Below are 27,035 nucleotides of genomic sequence, written 5' to 3' on the forward strand. Positions count from 1 at the left end.
TTTCTGTAGCTATATTTGATTATTTTATCCAGAAAATATTAATTCATAAGACCCCCCAAGAGACAATAAAATATTATAAATTGGTTTCACAGCCATCTCAGACATTAGGGAAATAAAATCAGCACTATTACTTCTGACATTATAGTCTGTGTTTTGGCTCTGATTCACCAAGATACTTAAGCATGGGCCTAACTTTAATTCGCAGTGACTATTCACGTATTTTAACTTAAACATGTGTTGAAGTACCTTGGTGAATTGGGGCCTTTATTGACACCTTTTATGTCTTTTGTACTTATTCCATTAATTCTTTTATGACCATTAAAACTTTTGGCCTCTTTCTCCCCCTGCATACTTGTCTACAGCACTTACTGAAGTTTCATTTTCTTCATCACCCGACGTTTGCATGCTTTGAAAAAATGATGTGTAATCTGAACTAAAATGACTTCTCCACTAACTTGCAGGAGAAAGATAAAGTTCCAAAACACTTCTGTGCTTGTGTTTGTTCTTTAATATAGACCAAAGGATCATAATTTTGTGCGTGTGGAAAAACAATTGCTATGGATATACAAGCCATTGTGTTCACTGATTGACAACCAAAGGGTACAGTCTTTAGAAATGGATGAGCACACAGCTAAAATGCCTATAACACTCTGTTAGGTTAACATGTAACATGGCACAGTAATGTTTTGAGACTGAAGAAGACCATGTCACCCATCTTCCGGTCCTCCAGATCTCTCCTCAAAATCTTCTTCTTTCTTCTTGCTTTTTACCATTGCCCTCCACTCTTATGTTCTGCCTTAGTCTCCATTTAGAATTAGCACAGAACTTAGATTCACACATGATTTATTTGTTTTAACTACGGTCTCTCACTTCCATTCCATGGTTTCATTTCCTATTTGTTTGTAGATTGTTAGCTCTTTGAGGACTGGAACCATGTATCATTTCAATCTCTGTAAAGTAACATGCAAATCTATCGTTATTAATAGAGTTCATTAATACAGAAAGATTAATTTGTGTCCAATAGCTGTTTCAGAATTATCCGAGTCTTTTATAATGACAATTATTTTATATATAACAAAAATTTTCCATCAGTGCAATTTTTATGAGATGCTTTTCTGGCTGCTGATCTGAAGAATTCCCAAAAAAAAGGAACAATAGGCTATCATGTGAAGCTTTAAATGTTATGTGAGGGAAAAATCCAGTTATTCCAAAGTGATAAATTCAAATGAAGTATCTGCACTGAAAGTGATCTAAGAGTATAAAGGTATAGACAAAAGGTCAAGAGAGTTTCACAAGACCTCTTCTTTTGTAATTCTCTGTCAAAGTGTAGTAAGTTTCTCAAATGGATATTTTCTTGAGATTCATGATGTATGTAAACGAGAGTAAACACCCCTGCAAAAAATGTTTTTGTAATCTCATCAAGGTGCAGTGTTTACTCCAACTCGCATAATCACCCATGCACTAGGCAAATGTGTCATCTACCGTTTTATCTTTTCAGAAAGCTCTTTAATATTAAACTCTCCTTGAATGACAGTTCAGCTTTCCTCCACACTGGAAGCTAATTTTCATGATTCATATCTTTAAAAAGTGACTGACACATCCAGAATCCATATGTACAGTATTTTGCTTTTTAGGCAGGCAGTTAGTTGTAAAAACGATGACTGATTTCCTCTGTGTACTGTGCATAGAAAAGCATGACGAACCACAGGCATTGCATTTAATCAGGTCAGATTGATATGTTGCCTCACTGGAAACAGAATTTTGTCTCCTATGTGTTGTATGCAGAAGATAAAGTACACTTGGTCCAATAATAGAAACTTGATGTCACTAGTACGTTAAAAATGTATGCTATGTTTGCGTTAGCCAGCACTTTTTCTGCTGTTATGTGACAATGTTGTAACTCTTCAAGTTATAAAGAAGAAAATTTTGTTTTTCTAAAAGTCTGAATGAAAAACAATTTAAGAATCACCCTTCTTCGGTATGAAATATAATAGCAAAAAGCATAAAATGCAAAGGCTCAAGAAAGCTGTACGCTACTTTCCCTGATCTGTATTCAGAATTCGGGAGATGCAGTACATCAAATTCTGCCCTCAGTTATACTCATGCAGCATCATTGAAGCTAGTGGGTTCAACTGAGGGTCGACAGTTGTCATGATGTAGATTTGAAGATTTGTAGTACTCAAGTTTTTGATCCAACATAGCTACAGTACACTTTGACATGTGTCATATTGACTTGACTTATTTTGTAGTAAATGACAATTAAGCTACAGCTAAAGTCTTTAGTGTGAAAATTATGGCTACTGAATTTATTTCTATACTGTGGGCTGCCTTAGATATAGTCTTCTTTTTACACAATGCAGTCCCCTACCATAAAGCTTCCAATATTTTCCCCCAAGAGTTACTCTGTTTCATTGAGGGTGATTTTAATTTGCAGGAAGTTAGGTGCAATGTATCTCTTTTCTTTGACTTGGCTGCTGTAATGCTTTCAGGAATTTTTCCAACATTTTTGTTTGTGTATATATCTATATTTATATATAATTAAATGTAGCACTTGAAAATTCTGATGAGGCTTCTGATGGAAGCTTAGCAGGAAATAATATAAGAAGATCTGCCGTGTCAGAAAATTGGCCCATCTAGTCCAATGGCAAATACCTGATCTTTCAGGAAAAAACAAACCCTTCTTCCTCCTCTTGTCCGGCACTTAGCATTGCACAGTGCAGTATGTCATGAGGAAGGAATTTCCAACTTGACTTCTTCTAGCAATCAGTTTATGCCTGAAAGCATGATATTTCATTATCCTTCTCGTTCTCTTATTCTGTCATTCTCTTGGGCTTTGTCCACACAGCCCCACAGCTCGAAATACAGGGGTGTGAATTGCAGTGCATGTTAGTGTGCGCTGTAACTGCCCTATGTGGATGCTGCTGATGTGAACTAAAAGGTACTTCATTTGTGTAAACATAGTCTTATTTCAAACAGGACTACGCTAACACAAACTAGGTACCTTTTAGTTTGTATCCACAGGGTCGACGCTGGGGAGTTACAGCACAGCACGCCACTGCATGTTGCAGTTCACAGCCCCGTAGTCTGAACTGCAGGGCCATGCGGACAAGCCACTAGCCTTTTCAAAAGGTGGCATTGTTGTTATTTACTTGGATTACAGAGCATCTAATGACGCTGTCAGAGATCAGAGCCTCACTGTGCTATAGCCTGTGTTACTAACACATAAAGAGGGAGAGCTCCTACCCACAAGTGCTTACAGTCCAAACTGATAAGACAGCAAAGGGTGGGAAGACAGAAGCATTAGTATCCCCACATTAGGCAACTGAGGGACAGAGAGATTAAGTCCCCAATGCTATAATGAGATGGATGCATGCTGGCTGGCTCCTGCACCCCCATGATGCTGACTTAACACTATACTGCAAGTCAGTGGGACACAAGTTCAGAAATCTGCCTGCACATATCTCATTGCCCAGTGAGGGCCTGCGTGACTTGCTCAAGTTCATACAAGAAATCTGTGGTAGAGCTGAGAGTTGAATCTGTGGCTTCTGCGTTCCAAGCTACTGCCTTATCCACAAGACTATCCTGCCACACAGTGGTCATAAAGTTATTAAGCCTTTGGGAAATTCAGCCACAGAGTATGAATAGTCTGCCTCCTGTGGCAGCAAGTTCCACAGGTTAACTATACTGTGAATAAAAAGATATCAGCACCGTGTGTCATAAGGGAACCAGCAAACAATCTAGGAGAGGAATCCTCAGCTAAAATTTGAACCAATGTCTGTAGGAAACATTATGCTAAACTGGTTACTTAAAATAGGGGGGTATCTTTTGGCCATGATCACTAGTATGGGTCTCCTTTTGTTCATAAAAATACTGCTGTACAGCACTTGACAGCAACAACATTGGAACAGCAAAGATTTTATTTCTTGTATAGTTAAGAATGCTACTAAAAAGTTAAGGCTATTATAGTTGGCTTTCAGTGGGACTTAAATGCATGCTTAAACACCCTTCCTGGATTGGGCCTCAGAAATCAGCACGTGCAGAGCAAACAGTAGTTTTTCCTTTGAGAACATTATTAAAGTATAAAATTTTAATGTCACTAGAGTAACTATTTTAGCGTCACTTTGAAAGGTTTAGTGTTTATTAATGTCAGGCATATTTTTTGTTCTGTTTTAATCATAGCAAACTTGGCATTCATTCTTTCATTTTATCCCTGCTTAGAAGTATGGTACTAAGAATAGCACTTAAAACATAACAAGGATGACATGTTACTTAACAGATTTTTCATGCACTGAATTCAAACCATTTTAATACTGTAATTTGTGATGTTTTTATTTATTTGACAGTCCTACCTCTTGATGCGATCATGTTTGTAAACATGTTACCAAGTGTTAGTTTCCATCCAGCACAGGAGAATACAATACTGTCACAGAAGTTTTGTAGCCTCTTCAGTACTCTCTCTCTCCTGTAGGATGGCCTTCTAGTGTTTGGAGAATGTTGAGCTCTTTTACACTGTTTCTACATGCAGATAAAATTTTAATTTTAGAATACACATAAAATGCCGTTTATTCTTTTAAAAAAAACAAGAAAATCATTCTCAGCATTGCTATGGACTAGAGACAAAAAAGCATTTCATGGACCTGTTGTAATTCCATTAATCTGAATGAGGGAAAATAAAATGTTCAAAATTACAATTATTATCTACTATTAAGTAAATCCCATTAAATGGAGCCTAGTGCCTGTTATCCTTGTCAGTTTGCAAATGGGTTTTCACGATTGTATAACATGTTGGATAGAGGCTTTTTTGAATAGGTAGTTGTGCACTGCATTAAAATATTATTTTTGCCTTCATGTTGAGAATGTTTTATCTCATTACTTTATACATAGATTACAATTATTTATTTTTATTGTGGGGAAAATAGCAATGTGATCTCATCTTTTTCATACATTTATATTATTGAGCATAGCTCTACTATTAATTAAAGAATGCTGTCAGTTCAAATCTGGCTCAGAATTTAGATTTGTATGGAAGACTTGCCTCTCTTAGGTATTTCTACGCAACCATCACAACAGTAGAGTTTTTAAAAAGATTTTTAAAAAATCCAAGTGGAACTGTTGTTTTAAAAAATAAATATACCCCTGTTGTGCTTGCAACCCAAACCTTGCCAGCATGGACAATGTAAAATCAAAACGGACTATGAACACAAATGTAATTGACAGCATTAATTTTCATTGCCCACACTGAAAAAGATGGAAAAAATAAACATTAATAATAAATTAGATTAACAATTTTTGTTAGTATTAGCGATCTGAGGTGTTGTTGTTAACATAGATAAGGAAGTTAGTTTGTTTAAGATAAATTAATTTTAAGTTGACACAAAGGGGTCCTGATTTTTAGAGGTAGTTGCTCAGCACTTTCTGAAAATCAGGACCCTTTATGTGGTTCTGTGTAAAGCACCTAAAATCACTAGCCTCTCTTTACTGAAAATCTTGACCTGTCTCTTTAATTGTTTTTGAGGTGAAGTGGATGGGGCTCTGTCATACGTAAGTTTTTCAGAATGAAAAAATCTGTTCAAGCTTCTTTCCTACTGTTCTGATTTTTCAATACAAAGATTGGGTAGGCCTATGACAGGTCTTCCTTATTAAGATCTTTTTTTAACATAGTTACTAAGAAACACTTCTTTCCCTGAACACAAGGTTTTCTTCAACAGATGTCGTGTGTTATACTGTAATAATAATAATAATTGCTAGAACTGGATTTTGTGGCCTTTGGATGGTCTGTGGAGTGCAAGACTTTGTGCTAATACCCCCAGGGAGGATATAGTTGGAGGGGCAAAAGCAGAATTAAGGCTGTGCCCCCTCTGTGCCAGTAAAGCTGTCCCAAAGGAGAATAATTACACTTGTTGTACAGGTGTGTCACGTATTCCTGTATTGTACATTCCAGCCAGTGTCCAAGAGGGCTTATGCCTTATAAGGCATACTGCCTTCACTGTTGCTAATTGGATGGTGCACCTCTTCCCCTTCCCCAGGCATAATTTTGCCCCTATAATATTCTAGATATTGTCCAGCCACCTTATTGTATGTAGGTCAGAGGCAACAAATCTCAGAGAGAACCTCAGAACTATACCATCAATACTGACTGTCACAGGCAGGTCACTCACTGTGTAGGGTCCTTGATGAAGAAAAATTAGCCTAACCATATCATACATGCACTGGGCTGCAAAAAGGCCAAAGCTTTCAAGAAAATAAGGATTTTTTTATACTGCAATAGGCTGAGAACAACCAATTGTCCAGGAACTGGAATGCGACATTGTCATTGGGGTTTATAGCCTTTTGTAGTATGTGGAGTTTTACTGATATCCTTCAAGAACCTTATTAAGAAACTTTATTTAGATACATAAAGCATTTACCATAGCTGCTTTTTTTAATATTCTAAAAGTGTGTGCTTTTTAAATTAAGATATAGACTACTTGAGGAAACAACTCAGTTGTTCCCTAATGAACTATTGCAATAATTTTCTTTAGAAACCCCATTTGAGCATAACTTAATTGCTCCTGCAATCAGTTTATGTAATTTATTCTAGTAAGTACTGTAGTCTTTTCTGTACTTGTTCATTAAATTGATAGGTTTAATCTCATGTAACATAAGAGCCTCCAGTATGGAATTTGTCAGTACTACATAAAAGTTAATTTTAGATGGTATGGTAGATTAAAATACAGTGAATTGGGAAGGGGATGAAACTTTGCTGTAATAAGACACGGTGTTAGAAATAAACGCTAAGATCAAGATTTTAAAAAATCAGACCCGAAAGTCAGGTTCCTAAAACCATATTTAAGTACCTAAATAAATGGCCATATTTTCAAAAGTGCTGAGCACCCAGCAGTTCCCACTGAATGTAAATATCCCAAATCAGCAAAGTGCTTAGGCACATGCATACCTTTAAGCATGCAAGTAATTCCATTGAAGTAAATGGGACTACTCACAATCTTAAAGTTATGCATGTTGTTGTGTTGTTCAGTGGGTGACAAAGAGATCCTCTCAGTGCCCAGCACTTCTGAAAATTAGGCTACTTATTTAGGTGCATAAATACAGACTTAGAAGCTTTAGTTACCCATTTTTAAAAAATCTTTGCCCATGTCTCAAATGGGAGGTGTTTGTTGTGATAAAAATAAACCACATATTGCATTTTTGCTGCTCACGCTGCTAGTCCAAAAAGTTGCAGTGTTTGTTTTGGCAAGGTTTCAACTCTGCCTCCTGCTCCCTCCTCCAGTCACAGAAACCACATTCATGCCTTAATTTGAATTCCTTGATACTGTTGACTGCTCCAAAGTGTTTCTGCACGCTACTTTGTTTTCATTCTCTATATGCTGGTCAGCCTGGAAACTGACATTTATAGAAGTGTAGAGTTGACTGTCTCCATTTTGTGGCTTTTCAAGTGATCCCATTTGATTTCTTCTAAAGCTGTAATTCAACTGGTGTTTTATAAATAAGCCTGTATACAGACTTCAGTTTTTAAACGTATTTATGTCAAATGTTCATTTGTAATCCAGAACAGAAAAAAGTACTGTTTCTCCTCTTTCATTTCTACATCAAATCTATTACTATTCTCAATTTCTCTCTCTTTTCTTACATTTTTTCTCCATTGTACCCTGCTTTCCTTTCCTTTCCTTATCCACTCTGTTTACAGTATCTGTCTGTTTTCTAGCATTCACAGTGTGTTGTTGGTTATTATTTAAATGTAGTCTATATACTCGAGAAAGGAACGGCCTGACAACAGGATTCAGAGCCAGGCACTCCTGAGCTATAATTCTGACTGTGATACTGAGCCCTTCAGAGCCCTCGGGTAGTTTCTGCGTCACATCTTTAAATGGTAGATAACCTATCTCCTGCAAAGCGGTGTTGTGAGGGTCAATCAATTAAACCATGTTTAAAATGGCTTCTAAGATGAAAAATGTTACATAGGAGCAAATTATTAGTGATTTTTAACTCGTTAGATTTCTTTTCATTATTGATGTTCAAATACTAATTACAACAAGATATAGTGATCAGTTTTGTCAGGGCACCCTCATTTGGAGTTAGAGTGAAATCTTCCATTGAAGTCAATGGCAAAACATCATTGACTTCAGTAGGATCAGGATTTCACCCCTAGTTCTCATTATTGGATATTGAGGCAGCATGGATCTATGTGTTCTCATAGATCTGATTCTCGTTTACTAAATAGCTGTGGGGGTAGGGGGAATTTAAAGTTCACACTTGAAAGCTAAATCCTGTTTTGCAAAATCTTCCCCTTTTCCCCCACTTCTTTGGTTTTCTTTTCCTTCTAGCCACTCTTGGTTGCTGTCGTATCACAACTGATCATTGATCGCTGATGAGAAGAGCAAGCCCAGTCCGAGTCCCCCTCATCTTGGCAGTGACTCAGTCTTTTTCATCTTATGGCTGTTCGGTGGCCTATGTGCAATAAGTTAGTGGGCCTCAGTTTAGTTCCTAGGGGAAAGCTGTCAAGAGCACAAAAATTACTTCCACAGCTGGCACTAAATGGCACCTTTGTGGACAGTTTTAGCAAAGAAGCCAAGGGCTGAATGAGCTCTGAGAATGAACAACATTCATCCCTAGAGGCAGGGCTAGGGTGAGCAGTGTGGAAAAGCTTACACTTGCATTGTCTATATGTGCTCTGTAGATAAAATGGATGATTTCATTCTCCCAGGCTATCAAGTTGATCCCTTTCCAAGCACTTAATTCACTAAGTACTAATTTGTGTAATTAAATTCTGACTCTACATTTCTCCTGTAATTTCAGCTGGGATATAGTGGTATTCTTCACTCCCTGCCCTCTCCTAAATTGTCCTGCAGTGTCATTGTGCAATGTTAAACAGCTTATGGGTTTGACCCCAGTAAGGAGTGAATTAATTCTTATGTATAATTACAATAGTAAAGCATGCTGGAATCCATCAGGGCTGATGGTGATATCCCATTAATACCACTTTAGTTCTGATTATTATGCCTCTTTTCTCCTAGCTGTTAGGTATAAAGACCTACGTACATGTAGTATGGATACCTAGATACACATTCCCTACGTATTTCTTAATAGCTTTCATGTTCTAATATTATGTTCTAATAGCTTTCATATTCTAATATCTAACAATAACTATCATGAAACATATGGGAGTGGAGGTGTGTGTATGTTTTTATATTAATCTGCTAGAAAATGAGAGGCATAATATTCCTCTAATACAGAGTAAAAGAACAAATGTGAGATTTTCATTAGTTTAAAAAATGGTGTGGTGTTCAATGTCTTGGCCCCCAAGGCCCTCTACCTGCTATTCTTTCTTTGTCTCTTGCTGATGCATAACAGTCCAAGTGAGCCAACTTTGCACATGTACAAAAAAGCAACATTCATAATGAGATCCTGGTGCTGGGATTTGTTGTTGTTCTGAGTGATGACTTTTATTTCAACGCATCATTTTGCTTGTGCTCTTAGAACAGCTTAACTTTCCCACCAGCCCCGTAGCATGGTTTTCAGAGCATTTTGTTGGTTGTTTTTTGCAGGTACTTTATATGTTCACTTGTCACAATTCTGATTATGGCTGCACTCTGCCTCAGTTGTTCCGAACAATGGCCTACGCTGTGAACCTAAGTGAACTCATGAGCTTTAAAAGAGTGTTTGATCTTTCCCTGAGTTTGCAGCCTTGAAAATAGCATTATCTTTATTAAGGGCATCTCTCAGAAAGAACATCGGCTAAATGGCAATGATTGTGTATTATTTTTGAAGAAACAAAAGCTTACTTATAATGCCTGTACTATATATTAACAGACACAAAGTATAGTGACAATGTGTGAAGGTGATTTTCTGATACACAATGGCTCTTCTCTAAAGTCTCAGTTGGGAGTTTATCCCCATAAAGGAAAATAAAACAGTGACATACTTAAAGAATCACTGACAAAGCTGATAGGTTCACAGTACAGATCTATGTTGTGTCTTCCTTTAAAGTAGGTTTTTATTGATTTTTTCAGTTTTAGAAATCTGTCAAATAACAAACATATTACAGATTGGTTTCTGTAATTACTGTAGGTTAAAAAGAAGAACATCTCCATTTTTCTTCTGTTCTAAGCTTTCTGTGGCAATCCACTGGTTCTAGTTCTCATAGTTCTGCTATTCACGAAAGAAAAGCCATGATATGACTCAGAAGGAGATCTAGGGAAAATCAAAAGTAGGACAACACATGGGCCAACCACTGACTGAATCCTATTAGTTGCTGAATGCAGACTGTGTAGTTCTAAACCCCCTCAAACTCCTGTTGAAGTCAGTGGAAGTTGAGCAGGCTCAGATTAGCACAAAGTCTGAATGTCTTTTTCCTGTACAATATCAGAATTTTTAGACAAATTCTACTTCTTGAAGATCTCCAATCCCATAAGCCATTAATAGGAATTTTCCCATTTTCACAAGTGGGGTTATTTTATATTTGCCAATAATAAGGCAATATCCAAAACTTTCCCATAGTAGATACTCTTTTACACCCCTTCCTCCGCATGTAACAAGTTTGATATGCTATGTTAATTACCTTCATTTTATAGTGAAAATTCAGTAACAGCTAAGGTTATTTTAATTAACACGTATTGGGGGGGAGGTAGCCGTGTTAGTCGGTATCCACAAAAACAATGAGGAGTCTGGTGGCACCTTAAAGAGTAACAGATTTATTTGGGCATAAGCTTTCATGGGTAAAACACCACTTCTTCAGATGCATGGGTGCCACCAGACTCCTTGTTGTTTTAATTAACACATAAGCTATGCTCCAGTTAATACATTCCACCTCTGCATTATTGTAAAAAGGAACATATTTCTTGATAACGTCGGAAAGCTAGAGTATAAATATTCTGTTCTTCTCTCCATACATACACGCAGCTCCCGCTGACATGAAAGGTGTGAATAGGACGTGATTTGTCGGAGCATGTCATTTGTACAACGCAACTGCCTTTGTTTTCCAGATTTTGGCAACAGATCAGGGCAAAGTTGCTCTCATTTTACAGACATATTATAGTACAGCAAATACATAACAAGTTTCAAAGAACCTGGGATTTTTTATTAATGCCTAGTATAAGGGATTAAAAAACTAAAAATACATTTAAAAGGAGAAGAATGTAACTATTATGCTGCCAAACAGAGAAAAGAAGGACTTGATTTCCCCAGGCATTTGAGCTTTCTGGATCAACAGAGTCCCAAACTAGCCACTTTTCTGATGGACATGGGGGGCTTAAAAGGAGCTCTCTCCTTCCCCCACTGTGTGGGCAATTAAGAAAGGCATGACAGACAAATGTTTTCTGTAGGCTCTGCCACAGAACACTGGAACAAAATACCAAATCCTTACTGTAGATCAAGAGTACATGCATATTCATTGTCCAGCACAGGCCTGCACCCCCTCTTATCCCTGCAGCGCTTCCTGTTACTCCATAAAATGGTGGCGTGAACAATTTTTATCTAGAAGACTATGGCCTGCTGGTGCCAAGGTGCCCAAACCGCTAACAAGGACAAAGCCAAACTCTGATTCCAAAGAGAGAACGATCTGAAAAAAGTCCAACTTGACGGGAGTTGTCTGATTTACTACCATGTGAAAGGAGGTTTTTCCGGGTGGCACAGAAGGAATATATACCATTGAGGATAGCTGAAGGAAAGAGATTGGAGATGGACCTGAACTGGAATTCTGGATCCAAGCGCCCTCAGACTCTAAACTGGATCCAAAACCCGGGAAATGCCAGCTTCTACTTCTGTGTATGAAAGCAGAAAATACTCCCCCAGTACCCATCCTTCCCAAGGCACGCTTTTCATCACTCTTTTCTTCTCAGGGCCCACAGGCCTTTACCTCAGCCCCACTGTCCATTTCCATTTCATCCCACTTCACAGGGCTACGAGATGAAGCTACCACCCTCACTAATCACGTCATATATCAATCACTTTGCACATTAGTTCTTCATCTCTCTCTAATATGTATGGTGCACTTCAACAATCCAACATGCTAATGAAAAAATTATCCCAGAGCGTTGAATGCCTGTGGTTCTAGTTTACAGCAGAAGCTTCTGACGCTGATGCATTGAACGCTAGGGACTGTAACATGGAGTCTGCAGGACTCTAAAGGTTGAAGTGGTGGGATCTGAAAAACAATTATTGTAACAGTTTAAAGAATGTCAGGAAGATGGTTTTCATAACTGTGTGCCTTAAATGCATTTTAATCCAATTAGAATAATTGTTAGAATTGACTATATTCCATCCCAGGGGAGGTTACAGTGGTTTATAATCTATACCCAGCTGTGCAGTATGCCATGGATTTCTAAATGTGAAAGAATATAGCTCTAAAATGGGAAAGGTCAGAGGAAGAAAATGATTGCTTGAAATGGAAGTACTCACTAAATACTTGTAATCAACCTGACTCCTCATAACCCTGAGCAGAATATTTATTATGAGCAAGTTTCTCTGTTTGAACTCGACAATGTAAATTTTTCTTATGTATAGTATTTTCATAATATAAGGTTTTCTTGGTGTCTCAGATTGCATACTTATTAGGTCACTGTAAATTGTCTTGAAGATTCTTGGCTGAATTTTTGGAATCTGTTTCTAGGCTGAACAGAAGGATTCCTTATTTCCTTTCCTGGAATCAGAAGTGCAGTATAAAAATTAATGCTTCCTTTTTAATTTTGAAGCCAGTGAATCCTAGAAAGTACACAGGAATTTATACTAAACAAATTAAAATATTTCATAAAATAAGGTCCTTTAAAATTCCATCTTTATAATAGGTAGAAGTTAAAGCTAGACAAATATAAAATTCGAAATATGGCATTCATTTTTAACAGTGAGGATGATTAACTATTGGAACAAACTACCAATGGAAGTGGTGGATTCTCCATCTCTTGAAGTCTTTAAATTAAGACTAGATACCTTTCTGGAAAGCATGCATTAGTAAAATATATATATATATATATATTGGGCTCAATACAAGTATGAATGAAATTATAGGGCCTGTGTTATACTGGACATCAAACTAAGTGATCTAATAGCCTTAAAATCTATGACTCTGTTAACATAAACTGTAAAAGTAATGGTACATGTAAAATCAATGTTTCTCTATAAATAACATGGGTAGTTAATCAAGTAATTAAAGGGCATGCAGTTAATCAAGAAATGCATTAACAAAAGGTTGATCTCAACAAAGAAAGCAAAACAGGATGTGCTGTGATTATATGCCAAACGCAGAGAACAACAACCAGACAGACAATTGCCAGGCTCAAATAAAAATAAATAAATAAACAAAAAGAACTGTGGCTAAAAAATATGAAAATAGAAGATTCATTAAAAGCAAAAGAACACAAAATGATAATTGATAGTGTTTGTGACTGTCTTATTGTATCTATATGGCGTCCCTATCCTGTGGCACCATATACATCCAGGGCCTGATTCTCACTGCCTTGCCCCCAGTGCAGTCATTTGCACCCATGCAATGGAGCTGTAATATGCTGCCAAATAAGAACTCTGCACTCACAGACACTTGTGGTAGCATTTCACGCCCATTTTGCACAGGCATAAATGGCTGCACAGAGTGCAAGGCAATGGGCCTCAGTGACTGGTCATTACATTTCAGAAGAAGTGGAGGGTGGAAAGTTTAAAAATTCTTATTTGAAGATCGTTTTTGAAGTAAAAAAGCTGTCAATGGAAGAAGGAAGAAATTGTATACAGAGCAATCTCTGCTAATGAGAAAAATAAGTATAAGAACAAGACAATGAACTTTGAAATGACAAAAGATAAAATCTCTTTTAAAAAAAAAAGAAAAAAGAAAAAAAAGAAAATGTCCAAAGCAAAAGCAACCAACTTTGTCTCATGTGGTTTTGCTTTACCTGACCTTGCTTAACAAAGAGTGCTGAGGTTCACTAGCAAAAGAAAACATTCCAGATGTGTTTTGGCCAAAAGTGATGGCTTTCTTCTCAAAAAGGGTTGAAAAAAGCACTCTATACAAAGGAAAAATAACTTGTGCTAGTCAGAAAAAGCTTACCTCTAGCATTTACATACCAGGAAAAAGCTTGGCTCTTACAGAATTTAATATAGCGGAGAGAGGGGAGACCACCCTCACAACCCCCATCAAGGCAGATACATTTTGAGTACCCCACTGAAGTATTAGGACCCTCATTTTACTCACTGGGAAAACAAGACAGAGATTAAAAGGACATTGTCAATTTAAAATCTCTCTGAATTTTTTTAGCTACTATTGTTAGAAATAATATTAAAACTTACTACAGCTAACAGATATTAGAGAAAAAAACTATTTTTTTTCCAGTTTACTTTGTACATTCAGTAGCACAAATTTGTGTATTTGGTAGTTTCACTATAGAATCAGTTAGGCTCCATTCCTACAAACACACACATGCTTAACTTTACCCACAGGAGTAGACTGATGTCTATGGGACAGCTCATGTGAGTAAAGATGTGGACATATATAACTGTCTGAAGGATTGGGACCCCAGGCCTGTGATTGGTAGGAGGCAGGTACACTTGTCAATTGAAGGATTAGGGCCTAAATTAGTTTCCTTGTCTGTGCAGATTGTGCACGAGAGAGATAAGCATGTTTTAAGAACAGCAAATCATTATTGTAAAATCACAGTAGTTTGCAGGGGGACTTGAACAAACACAGTACCTAAAACAACTTTTCACTCACTGTCATAAATATAAAGGGAAGGGTAAACCCCTTTGAAATCCCTCCTGGCCAGGGGAAAGCTCCTCTCACCTGTAAAGGGTTAAGAAGCTAAAGGTAACCTCGCTGGCACCTGACCAAAATGACCAATGAGGAGACAAGATACTTTCAAAAGCTGGGAGGAGGGAGAGAAACAAAGGGTTTGTGTGTCTGTCTGTAGTCGTCTTGGCCGGGGACAGAACAGGAATGGAGTCTTAGAACTTTTAGTAAGTAATCTAGCTAGGTATGTGTTAGATTATGATTTCTTTAAATGGCTGAGAAAAGAATTGTGCTGAATAGAATAACTATTTCTGTCTGTGTATCTTTTTTGTAACTTAAGGTTTTGCCTAGAGGGGTTCTCTATGTTTTTGAATCTAATTACCCTGTAAGATATATACCATCCTGATTTTACAGGGGGGATTTCTTTATTTCTATTTACTTCTATTTTTTATTAAAAGTCTTCTTGTAAAACACTGAATGCTTTTTCATTGTTCTCAGATCCAAGGGTTTGGGTCTGTGGTCACCTATGCAAATTGGTGAGGCTTTTTACCAAACCTTGTCCAGGAAGTGGGGTGCAAGGTTTTGGGAAGTATTTTGGGGGGAAGGACGCGTCCAAACAGCTCTTCCCCAGTAACCAGTATTAGTTTGGTGGTGGTAGCGGCCATTCCAAGGATAACGGGGGTAATATTTGTTACCTTGGGGAAGTTTTGACCTAAGCTGGTAAAGATAAGCTTAGGAGGTTTTTCATGCAGGTCCCCACATCTGTACCCTAGAGTTCAGAGTGGGGGAGGAACCTTGACATGGTGGCACAGTGGTGGGATTAACCTGAAATCATTTTGAGATCCAGTTGAGATTTTTTGAACTAGAAATACAGATTTTAAAAAGGAATTTTTAGGAAGTCCAGAAGGCAGCTTTGAAACTGAAAGCAGCTTGGTTTCTCTCTGCTTTGTGGCCAAGCAGAGACAAAAGGGGATTATCTTGTGAATTGCAGGTTTTCTTGCCTGGAGGCAGGGTACTTAACTCCTGCAGGGAAATTCACAGTCTTCCAACCCAGAGGTTGTTTTTTTTTTCTTTTCTTCCTAAAAGTAAATAGGGGGTGTGTGCTCTACCCATTTGCCTGGAGACAAAAGTGGCAGGGTTTTTTTTTTAGGATTTTGATTTTTTTTGTTTTGTTTTACAAGGAGCACAGGTTTGAAAAGAAATTTTTTTTCTTCTTTGGGCTGGGTAAGCAGGTTTCCAAGTAGTTGGAGGGTTTTTGCTTTAATTTGGGCCCAGAGCAGAGACAAGGGAATTGTCTTTTTCTGTAGGCTGACAATCACTATCAGAGAATAGGTATTCTATTCCAGCACAGCAAAATTTTACAGCCAAGTTTTGTTTGTTTATTTCTAAACCTCGGGTGTAAAGTTAGTTAAAAACAGAGAGGTTAGAATGGCCAAATCCTCAGCTCGACTACAGCTGGAATTAGCCAAATTGCAGGCTGAGGAAAAACAAAGGGAACATGAAAGACAGATAGAACTCATGCGGCTGGAGAAGGAGGTACAGGAGGCTGCCCACAAGAGGGAAATGGAGGCAAGGAAGCATGTGGAGGAGATGGAGAGGATAAAGGCCCAGCAGAATATACCAACAAACCCTAGCAATCCTTCTCCAGGTACCACTTCCCATCCCAGAAAGTTCCCCACCTACAAGGCAGGTGATGATACTGAGGCCTTCTTAGAAAACTTCGAAAGGGCCTGCCTTGGGTACAACATCTCTACTGACCAATACATGGTAGAGCTGAGGCCGCAGCTCAGTGGACCCTTAGCTGAGGTGGCAGCTGAAATGCCTAAAGAACACATGAACAAGTATGAACTGTTTAAATCCAAGGCGAGAGTCAGAATGGGGATAACACCCGAGCAGTCTCGTCGGAGGTTCAGAGCCCTAAGGTGGAAACCAGACATGTCATTTACCCGACATGCCTACCACATTGTAAAACATTGGGATGCCTGGATATCAGGAGCAAGTGTTGAATCTCCAGTAAATTTGCCCTTCCTAATGCAAATGGAACAATTCTTAGAGGGTGTTCCTGAGGAAATAGAAAGATACATCCTAGATGGGAAACCCAAAACTGTAATTGAGGCAGGAGAGATTGGAGCCAGATGGGTGGAGGTGGCAGAGAAGAAGAAAACTGGTCGCAGTTGGAGCGGAGACCAGAAGGGACCACCCCAGACCACACCCTATTACCGGGGGCCGCCCAAAGCCCCACCTACCTCCCAAAGAACCCTCCAGACCCCTTATCGTCCCACCACCCCGTTCTCCAGCAACCCACCTCGCCCCGGTGACCCGTCAGCTGGACGATGTTTTAAATGTAACGAGCTGGGGCATGTAAAGGCCAACTGCCCCAAGAACCCCAACAGGTTACAGTTCATTGCACCGGAATCACACCAGAGGTCCACAGGCCCAGATACCTCCCAGATACCCTTGGAGCGGAGGGAAACTGTGAGTGTGGGTGGGAAGAAGGTCACCGCGTGGAGGGACACCGGAGCACAAGTGTCAGCTATCCATGCTTCCTTAGTGGACCCCAATTTAATCAACCCAGAGATCCAAGTGACGATTCAACCCTTCAAGTCCAACTCTTTCAATTTGCCTACAGCCAAGTTGCCTGTCCAGTACAAGGGCTGGTCAGGAATGTGGACTTTTGCAGTCTATGATGATTATCCCATCCCCATGCTGTTGGGGGAAGACTTGGCCAATCATGTGAAGCAGGCCAAGAGGGTGGGAATGGTCACCCGCAACCAGGCTAAACAAGCCGTGAGGCCTAGCTCTGTTCCGGAAACTTCTATCAGGACCCAGTCAGAGGTGATGGACCTGGACCCCAGGCCAATGTCTGCAACAGCAGTAGTGGATCCAGTCCCAGAGACCCAGACGGAACCAGTCCCAGAACCGGAACCAGCCAAACAACCAACACCAGACCCCGTGTCAGCACTGAATCCAGTACTTGCAACCTCAACACCAGAGGGCCCCACCGAACCTGAACTGGCAGCAGCCGATAACCCTACACAAGAGGCTCAGCCGGAGCCTGAATCCCAACATAGTGCACCAGCGGAGAGCGGTTCACAGTCAACAGAAACAGCTCCATCCCCTATATCGCTTCCAGAGGGACCAAGCCTAGGTCCACAATCCCATGAGGAACTGATGTCTCCAGCATCAAGGGAACAGTTCCAGACCGAATAGGAAGCAGATGAAAGCCTCCAGAGAGCTTGGACGGCGGCACGGAGCAACCCACCGCCTCTCAGCTCTTCTAATCGATCCAGGTTTGTTGTAGAAAGAGGACTTTTATACAAGGAAACTCTTTCTGGGGGACACCAGGAAGACTGGCATCCTCAGAGACAGTTGGTAGTTCCAACTAAATACCGGGCCAAGCTCTTGAGCTTAGCCCATGATCACCCTAGTGGCCATGCTGGGGTGAACAGGACCAAAGACCGTTTGGGGGGGTCATTCCACTGGGAGGGAATGGGCAAGGATGTTTCTACCTATGTCCAGTCTTGTGAGGTGTGCCAAAGAGTGGGAAAACCCCAAGACCAGGTCAAAGCTCCTCTCCAGCCACTCCCCATCATTGAAGTTCCATTTCAGCGAGTAGCTGTGGATATTCTGGGTCCTTTTCCGAAAAAGACACCCAGAGGAAGGCAGTACATACTGACTTTCATGGATTTTGCCACCCGATGGCCGGAAGCAGTAGCTCTAAGCAACACCAGGGCTAAAAGTGTGTGCCAGGCACTAGCAGACATTTTTGCCAGGGTAGGTTGGCCCTCCGACATCCTCACAGATGCAGGGACTAATTTCCTGGCAGGAACTATGAAAAACCTTTGGGAAGCTCATGGGGTAAATCACTTGGTTGCCACTCCTTACCATCATCAAACAAATGGCATGGTGGAGAAGTTTAATGGAACTTTGGGGGCCATGATACGTAAATTCGTAAATGAGCACTCCAATGATTGGGACCTAGTATTGCAGCAGTTGCTCTTTGCCTACAGAGCTGTACCACATCCCAGTTTAGGGTTTTCCCCATTTGAACTTGTATATGGCCGTGAGGTTAAGGGGCCATTGCAGTTGGTGAAGCAGCAATGGGAGGGATTTACACCTTCTCCAGGAACTAACATTCTGGACTTTGTAACCAACCTACAAAACACCCTCCGAACCTCTTTAGCCCTTGCTAGAGAAAACTTACAGGATGCTCAAAAAGAGCAAAAAGCCTGGTATGATAAACATGCCAGAGAGCGTTCCTTCAAAGTAGGAGACCAGGTCATGGTCTTAAAGGCGCTCCAGGCCCATAAAATGGAAGCATCGTGGGAAGGGCCATTCGTGGTCCAGGAGCGCCTGGGAGCTGTTAATTATCTCATAGCATTCCCCACCTCCAACCGAAAGCCTAAGGTGTATCATATTAATTCTCTAAAGCCCTTTTATTCCAGAGAATTAAAGGTTTGTCAGTTTACAGCCCAGGGAGGAGACGACGCTGAGTGGCCTGAAGGTGTCTACTACGAAGGGAAATGTGCTGGTGGTGTGGAAGAGGTGAACCTCTCCATGACCCTTGGGCGTATGCAGCGACAGCAGATCCAGGAGCTGTGCACTAGCTACGCGCCAACGTTCTCAGCCACCCCAGGACTGACTGAACGGGCATACCACTCCATTGACACAGGTAATGCTCACCCAATTAGGGTCCAACCTTACCGGGTGTCTCCTCAAGCTAAAACTGCTATAGAACGGGAGATCCAGGATATGTTACAGATGGGTGTAATCCGCCCCTCTGAAAGTGCATGGGCATCTCCAGTGGTTCTAGTTCCCAAACCAGATGGGGAAATACGTTTTTGCGTGGACTACCGTAAGCTAAATGCTGTAACTCGCCCAGACAACTATCCCATGCCACGCACAGATGAACTATTAGAGAAACTGGGAAGGGCCCAGTTCATCTCTACCTTGGACTTAACCAAGGGGTACTGGCAGGTACCGCTAGATGAATCTGCCAAGGAAAGGTCAGCCTTCATCACACATCTCGGGCTGTATGAATTTAATGTACTCCCTTTCGGGCTGCGAAATGCACCCGCCACTTTCCAAAGACTTGTAGATGGTCTCCTAGCGGGATTAGGAGAATATGCAGTTGCCTACCTTGACGATGTGGCCATATTTTCGGATTCCTGGGCAGACCACCTGGAACATCTACAAAAAGTCCTTGAGCGCATAAGGGAGGCAGGACTAACTGTTAAGGCTAAGAAGTGTCAAATAGGCCTAAACAGAGTGACTTACCTTGGACACCAGGTGGGTCAAGGAACTATCAGCCCCCTACAGGCCAAAGTGGATGCTATCCAAAAGTGGCCTGTCCCAAGGTCGAAGAAACAGGTTCAATCCTTCTTAGGCTTGGCCGGTTATTACAGACGATTTGTACCGCACTACAGCCAAATCGCTGCCCCACTGACAGACCTAACCAAAAAGAAACAGCCAAATGCTGTTCAGTGGACCGGAAAGTGTCAGAAGGCCTTTAACAAGCTTAAAGCGACACTCATGTCTGACCCTGTACTAAGGGCCCCAGACTTTGACAAACCGTTCCTAGTAACCACAGATGCATCCGAGCATGGTGTGGGAGCAGTTTTAATGCAGAAAGGACCTGATCAAGAATTCCACCCTGTAGTGTTTCTCAGCAAAAAACTGTCTGAGAGGGAAAGCAACTGGTCAGTCACTGAAAAAGAATGTTATGCCATTGTCTACGCTCTGGAAAAGCTACGCCCATATGTTTGGGGACGGCGTTTCCACCTGCAAACCGACCAGGCTGCACTAAAGTGGCTTCACACCGTCAAAGAAACTAACAGAAAACTTCTTCGGTGGAGTTTAGCTCTCCAAGATTTTGATTTCGACATCCAACACATCTCAGGAGCTTCTAATAAAGTAGCTGATGCACTCTCCCGTGAAAATTTCCCAGAATCAACTGGTTAAAATCGTCCTTGAGATGTGGAAAATATTGTTAGTCTTTATGTACTTGGTAGTATATTTAGAGATGCATGTGTCTTATTAACTCTGTTTTCCTAGAGCTCCAGGAAGAAATCCCAGCCAGTGTTTCACCCTAGCTGAGATTTGGGGGGCGTGTCATAAATATAAAGGGAAGGGTAAACCCCTTTGAAATCCCTCCTGGCCAGGGGAAAGCTCCTCTCACCTGTAAAGGGTTAAGAAGCTAAAGGTAACCTCGCTGGCACCTGACCAAAATGACCAATGAGGAGACAAGATACTTTCAAAAGCTGGGAGGAGGGAGAGAAACAAAGGGTTTGTGTGTCTGTCTGTAGTCGTCTTGGCCGGGGACAGAACAGGAATGGAGTCTTAGAACTTTTAGTAAGTAATCTAGCTAGGTATGTGTTAGATTATGATTTCTTTAAATGGCTGAGAAAAGAATTGTGCTGAATAGAATAACTATTTCTGTCTGTGTATCTTTTTTGTAACTTAAGGTTTTGCCTAGAGGGGTTCTCTATGTTTTTGAATCTAATTACCCTGTAAGATATATACCATCCTGATTTTACAGGGGGGATTTCTTTATTTCTATTTACTTCTATTTTTTATTAAAAGTCTTCTTGTAAAACACTGAATGCTTTTTCATTGTTCTCAGATCCAAGGGTTTGGGTCTGTGGTCACCTATGCAAATTGGTGAGGCTTTTTACCAAACCTTGTCCAGGAAGTGGGGTGCAAGGTTTTGGGAAGTATTTTGGGGGGAAGGACGCGTCCAAACAGCTCTTCCCCAGTAACCAGTATTAGTTTGGTGGTGGTAGCGGCCATTCCAAGGATAACGGGGGTAATATTTGTTACCTTGGGGAAGTTTTGACCTAAGCTGGTAAAGATAAGCTTAGGAGGTTTTTCATGCAGGTCCCCACATCTGTACCCTAGAGTTCAGAGTGGGGGAGGAACCTTGACTCACTTTTTTAAAATTTACTAGATTTCAAGTGACATGCCCAAGGACTTCTGAGTGAGTGTCAGTGTTGGGGTTAGAATGCAGGAGTTGCTGTCTCTCAGTCCCAGTGCATTACTAGACCACACAATGGCTAGAGCCAGATCCTCAGCTGTAGCACAAATGAAAATCCAATGGAGTGTTGCCCTGATATACCAGCTGTGGATCTGACCCAGATTCTTTTTCAGCTAGTATTTGAACAAATAAAGAACCCGATCCTTCAGTCCCAATATCTAATAATAATCTTGTAGGAATATCTTCAGCCCTATAAAGTTCTTAATGTTTGCTGTGCAGAATACAAAGATTGCTGTGTCATTGGTGGTTTGACAGGTAATGATTCCAAAGGCCTTAATGTTAGGCATCTCTTTAAATCTACACAGTTTTGCTTTTCTTGTTGTCTGTATTTTCTGTATAGGAACATTTGGCCACTATTCCATTCATGGAAAACGAAAGTCTTTAGTGTTAGGCAAAAGAATCTTTTCCCCAGAATCAGGCAAGCACAGAGTTGAAGAGGGTTTAGTCATGGTACTGGGAAGACTGACAAGCAGCTTCAAAGATATGGTGTCATAGTGGCCAGTTATATACATTCTCTTATCAATTCATTTGCATTTATCTGTACATACAGAGTCAGACATTGTTACAAGTCAAGAGAGAACCCTGAACAAAGATAAAAATAAGAACAGTACGTACATATAGAGGTCATCCTAATTGCATCAAATGTCTATGGCTACCTTACGGGGGAAGGAGGCGGGGTGGGGGTGGGGGGGTAGGGCTGAGTGCTTACAGACATCCAGTGGGTTGTGAAGGGAGGGTTAGCATTGTTCTAAGAGCTGAGTTGCTGGGCAGGCATTGACCATATAAGCTGAGCTAAGTTATCAGGTATTGACAGAAACGATGTCCTTGCTTCTCAGCAGTTTGTCTTTTCTGCTGGCTGAATTTTAACTCTTTCCTGACATTGGTATTGATTAAGTATTGTTACAAGACACCATCCCAAGGAGTTTTCATCTAAGAATGGCCCATTCCTGCAGACTGATGCATGTAGGCAGTCCTTCATGCCTAGAGGGAGCCCCACTTATGCCAATGGGATTGCAGGCAGATGTAAGGGCCTGCCCATGTGGATCATATTGCAGAATCTGGATGTAAATCAGCAAAACAGAATGCACCCTGAGTCCCCAGTGGCAAATTATTTGTGAGGATGAGAGTGGGGATTTGTCTCACACTCTCTTTGTCCTTTACTATTAGGGGCGGTGGAGAGAATAATGAAGAAATGAGAGCAGAAAAGAAGGCAGGGAGAGAGTTGTGCAGACATTTGGCAGGAACGACAAACATCTCAATAAGAAAAGGAGTACTTGTGGCACCTTAGAGACTAACCAATTTATTTGAGCATAAGCTTTCGTGAGCTACAGCTGACTTCATCGGATGCATACTGTGGAAAGTGTAGAAGATCTTTTTATATACACACAAAGCATGAAAAAATACCTCCTCCAACGGAAATGGCCCAACTTGATTATCATACACATTGTAAGGAGAGTGATCACTTTAGATAAGCTGTTACCAGCAGGAGAGTAGGGTGGGAGGAGGTATTTTTTCATGCTTTGTGTGTATATTAAAAGATCTTCTACACTTTCCACAGTATGCATCCGATGAAGTGAGCTGTAGCTCACAAAAGCTTATGCTCAAATAAATTGGTTAGTCTCTAAGGTGCCACAAGTCCTCCTTTTCTTTTTGCGAATACTGACTAACACGGCTGTTACTCTGAAACCAAACATTTCAATATAAATTATCCAGCAATTCTCTAACTTGAGCCATTTAAGTTTAGAAAGCACAGTTTCCATTCCTTTTTGTAATATAGGTCAGATGGTATGGTGATTAGCTCCAAGGACTAGAATCTTTCCTTACTAAGTCATGGGCTTACAACTGGATATGGCTTGGGGAAATCATTTGACCATCCACTCCTTTGTGCCTCCACCTGGTGGAGAGAATTGGGTTAAAAAGTAAGGCCTCTATGAAAATTAACATTCACATCTTAGGTTGAGCTGCTTTAAGCAAATAAATTTTTAAAAATGTAGTAATTATGAATTAGTGAGGAACATATCTCCTTTTGGATAATGCATCTTCCTTGGCAAGTCAGAATACTTGTCACTAAGTCATCCAGTTAGTTCTGCACAGCTAAGAAATGCCTTCTCAGTCACTGGGCTGCAGGCAAAGGTTCAGGTACTGTGCTGTGAGTAAACTTCCTTGCACGATTGTGTCACAGTGAGCAGACTGAAAAATGAAGGGTTCTTTCCCTTAAAGATCTAGTGACATAACTACCTTTTCTGCCTGCTGTAGCAATCAGAATTTATGGTATTGCTGTTAAATTGTTTCATAATCCAAGATACACATGTAACTCAGCCATGGTTGGCTTTGTTTACTCTCTAGGATTTGTGACTGCTTTACCAAGCTGTTCTATTGCTGGGAGCATGTTGTATATACATGTTGATTTCTAAAGTCTAAAAATATTAAACTAATTTAAAATTTCTTCCTCATCATCTTTTTCCCACTGCTCATTATCAAAAAATGAAAGACCTTTACTCACATAGCCATGTGTTTCTGTATTGTTTCAGGCTGTGAATCGTCTCTTCACCTGACATTTCAGAAGGCCACGGTTGCAGTGGACAATATCTTTAAGTCCCTCAGGGATGTTACAAAAGCTCGAATGCACATGAAACAGTTTAATTCTGTGTATGTCCCAGGAAGTAATACCTGCCAGGTAAGTAGATAATCCTTTTTCCATCTGTGTTATATTGTTCTAGCATACGGTCAAAATTACAGTTTCACAGCTGTGACTAATTTACTTTTGTATGAATACAAAACGTATTCTGCAACCCCACGGAATGTTTTTGGAAATAGGTTTTAGAACTGACCTAATCAGCAGCAGCCTCCTGAAGTCCTTAGTCAGTCCAGACTCAAGCAAATTCCCCTTGATTTTATTGGATTTCAGTGGGAATTTGCCTGAGTAAGGACTTCAGGATTTGGTTAACAATGATGTTGTGATATTGTATATATTTTGTGTGAGTGGCAGGGCTAGATCAAGACTACACAGGGCCAGAATCCACTACTGTATATTGAAATGATGTCTAGGTATCTACATGGGACTGTGTTTCAAAGTATTTTTTCTCAGATTTCCACAATTGCAAGTGTCTTGCTGTAAAAATTGCCTGATAATACAGCTTCTGTTTATTGAAAGTAGTGTGATTTTCTTTTAGCATAGGTCATCCTGGCCAAAGTTAGTTCCCTCCCCCCCCCCCCCCAATTACATAACTTCTTCAGTTGGAAATGGACGTTTGCCACATGGAAAGCACATGTAGTAATTTAAGATTTTAAAAGACCATTAAACTTGTCCCTGGTCCTTAGCCAGAAAGATTCCTTTGAAACTTCAGTGTACCGCAGACTAACAAATGGATAAAATTACTCCAGTGGTGAGTCAAACAATGCTGTGTAGCAATGGAGCTTTGGCTATTACACAACATTGCTGAAGGGGCCTTGCAGTAGAAAAACTGTAGGAGAGGCAGGTGAAAGAGTTACAGGGATCAAGTTGCAATTCAATGGCTGTCAAAACATAAAACCTAATGCTGACATCTTCTGGCACTTGTGACCAGAATGATGGCTGATATAGCTAATATCATCAAAATATTCATTAGGTAGCTCTGTGCAGAATACTCAGCATAATAAAAAAAAGTACTTCTGAAAGTTTCCTAGAAATGTAGTTAGCATCAGTATGTTCTTTGGTTTTTAGCCCACTTCTACTCATTTAGGGCCAAGTCCTGGAACACCTTTTGTGGAGGTAAAGAATCCTTACAGCTGCCTAACCTGGCTCTGTACTGGGCTAGCTGATCATGCAGAAGGAGATTAGGAAGAGATCTGCAGATTCACTGTGGTCAGGAGCTGTGGGGTGGCTGCGACACACAAACAACTCTCCTTTTCTGTCAAGCATCCCTCTGTGGATGGATCCCAAGTTCTCTCCCCCCGTGTTTAGTTGGTTTACTGCCATGCTAAAGCTGTTATAAAGAGAGAGAGCTGCAGGGACTCAGGGCCCCTCTCCTTTTAAATGGAAAAGAACAAAAGTTGCCATTTTATGAGTTGGGGCGCTCTGGGTTTTCTGAGTAGAGGGATTTTTCAGAGCTACCACCAAGGAGTGATGTAATAGGGGTGCACAGCTCTGTATATATTCCTCCCAGTGTCAGTCAGTCGGAGAGGAGAAACCCACGGCAGGGAATCGGGAGGCACTGCATTTCCAGGTGGGACAAAAACATGAACTGGGAGGAGTTGAGTGGCTTCTTGAGCATTATGCTCTTCTCTGGGTAAGACTATTGTTTACCACCTCAGGTTTGATTAAGCCACAAAACAGAGCCCAGCCTGTGGCTTCTTGAGCCAGGAGCCTAGCCTTAAAACCCCTAGTTTAATCTCTATTATGTACAGATAAAGTCCCCAGTGTTCAGCCCATCTTGCCAGGGTCCATATCTATACTGAGATTTGAAACTGTGTTAGCACCTATGCAGGGTTCTTGATATTTCATAGACATTTTGTCAGCATTGATAAGTTTTGGGGCAGTTATTCTGATTGAGTTCATATCCCAAAATATACTGATGCTAACAGAGTTACTAGGAAACTTTTAAGAGGACTTTTCTTATCACCATGAATGTCCTGTGTTAAATAAGCTAATGAATGTTTATGCAAAGTTAGCCAATCAGTTATCCTCGTGGTTACATGTGTCACAAGATTCCACAACTAATGTTTCTGCTCTGCCTGCTCTTGTAACTGCTGCTCTGTTCCTGTCATTCCTCATCCTGATTACATACACAATTTTTGGTAACCTGGTCTGTCTATATGGGACAGGTCCACTTGTTAGCGACTTCCTAGCAAGAACTGTGTTTAAACACAGTTTTATACAAAAATGTTAGCAGTGTCAAATCTCCAGACACGATTTTAGTGTAGGCGTTAGGATATGAGTTCTTTGTTATTGTCAGTCTAATGTAGAAATTAAAAGAGATTACATTATTTTTTGAAAAGCATCGTAAATATTGTGGCCAAGATTTTCAAAAATGACTAGTAATTTCATGGCTCTCATTTTTTGGGTGGCCAGCCTGAGACGCTCGAAGGGCCCTGATTTTCAGAGCCTGGGTATCCAGGCACCCAGAATTAGGGCTGGCCTGAAAACAAGAATTCTGTTTTGCAAAAAAAAGTTGAGGTTTTGACATTTGTTTTTGTTCCAGTGTGGAACAAAAATGTGACCCTTTGAAATTTTTCACAAACCAACATAAGGGAAAGAAAGGAAACCTGTCCCAGGAGTAGCCAGTGTCCTGGTAGCTAGGGCACTCATCTGGGAAGTGT

The 27,035-nt window shown here is 40.5% G+C and overlaps 1 protein-coding gene across 1 annotated transcript in view; it reads left to right on the top strand.

Moving 5' to 3' along the window:
- Positions 1 to 27,035, top strand: part of SCFD2 (sec1 family domain containing 2) — a 312,552-nt gene that overhangs the window by 256,793 nt on the left and 28,724 nt on the right. The window contains exon 6 of the mRNA XM_084626275.1: positions 24,269 to 24,414. Coding sequence (XP_084482401.1) covers positions 24,269 to 24,414 — 146 coding nt within the window. The remainder of the gene's footprint in view (positions 1 to 24,268; positions 24,415 to 27,035) is intronic.

Source organism: Lepidochelys olivacea, assembly GCF_965140295.1.
Source record: "Lepidochelys olivacea isolate rLepOli2 genome assembly, chromosome: 4".
Classification (NCBI taxonomy): domain Eukaryota; kingdom Metazoa; phylum Chordata; order Testudines; family Cheloniidae; genus Lepidochelys; species Lepidochelys olivacea.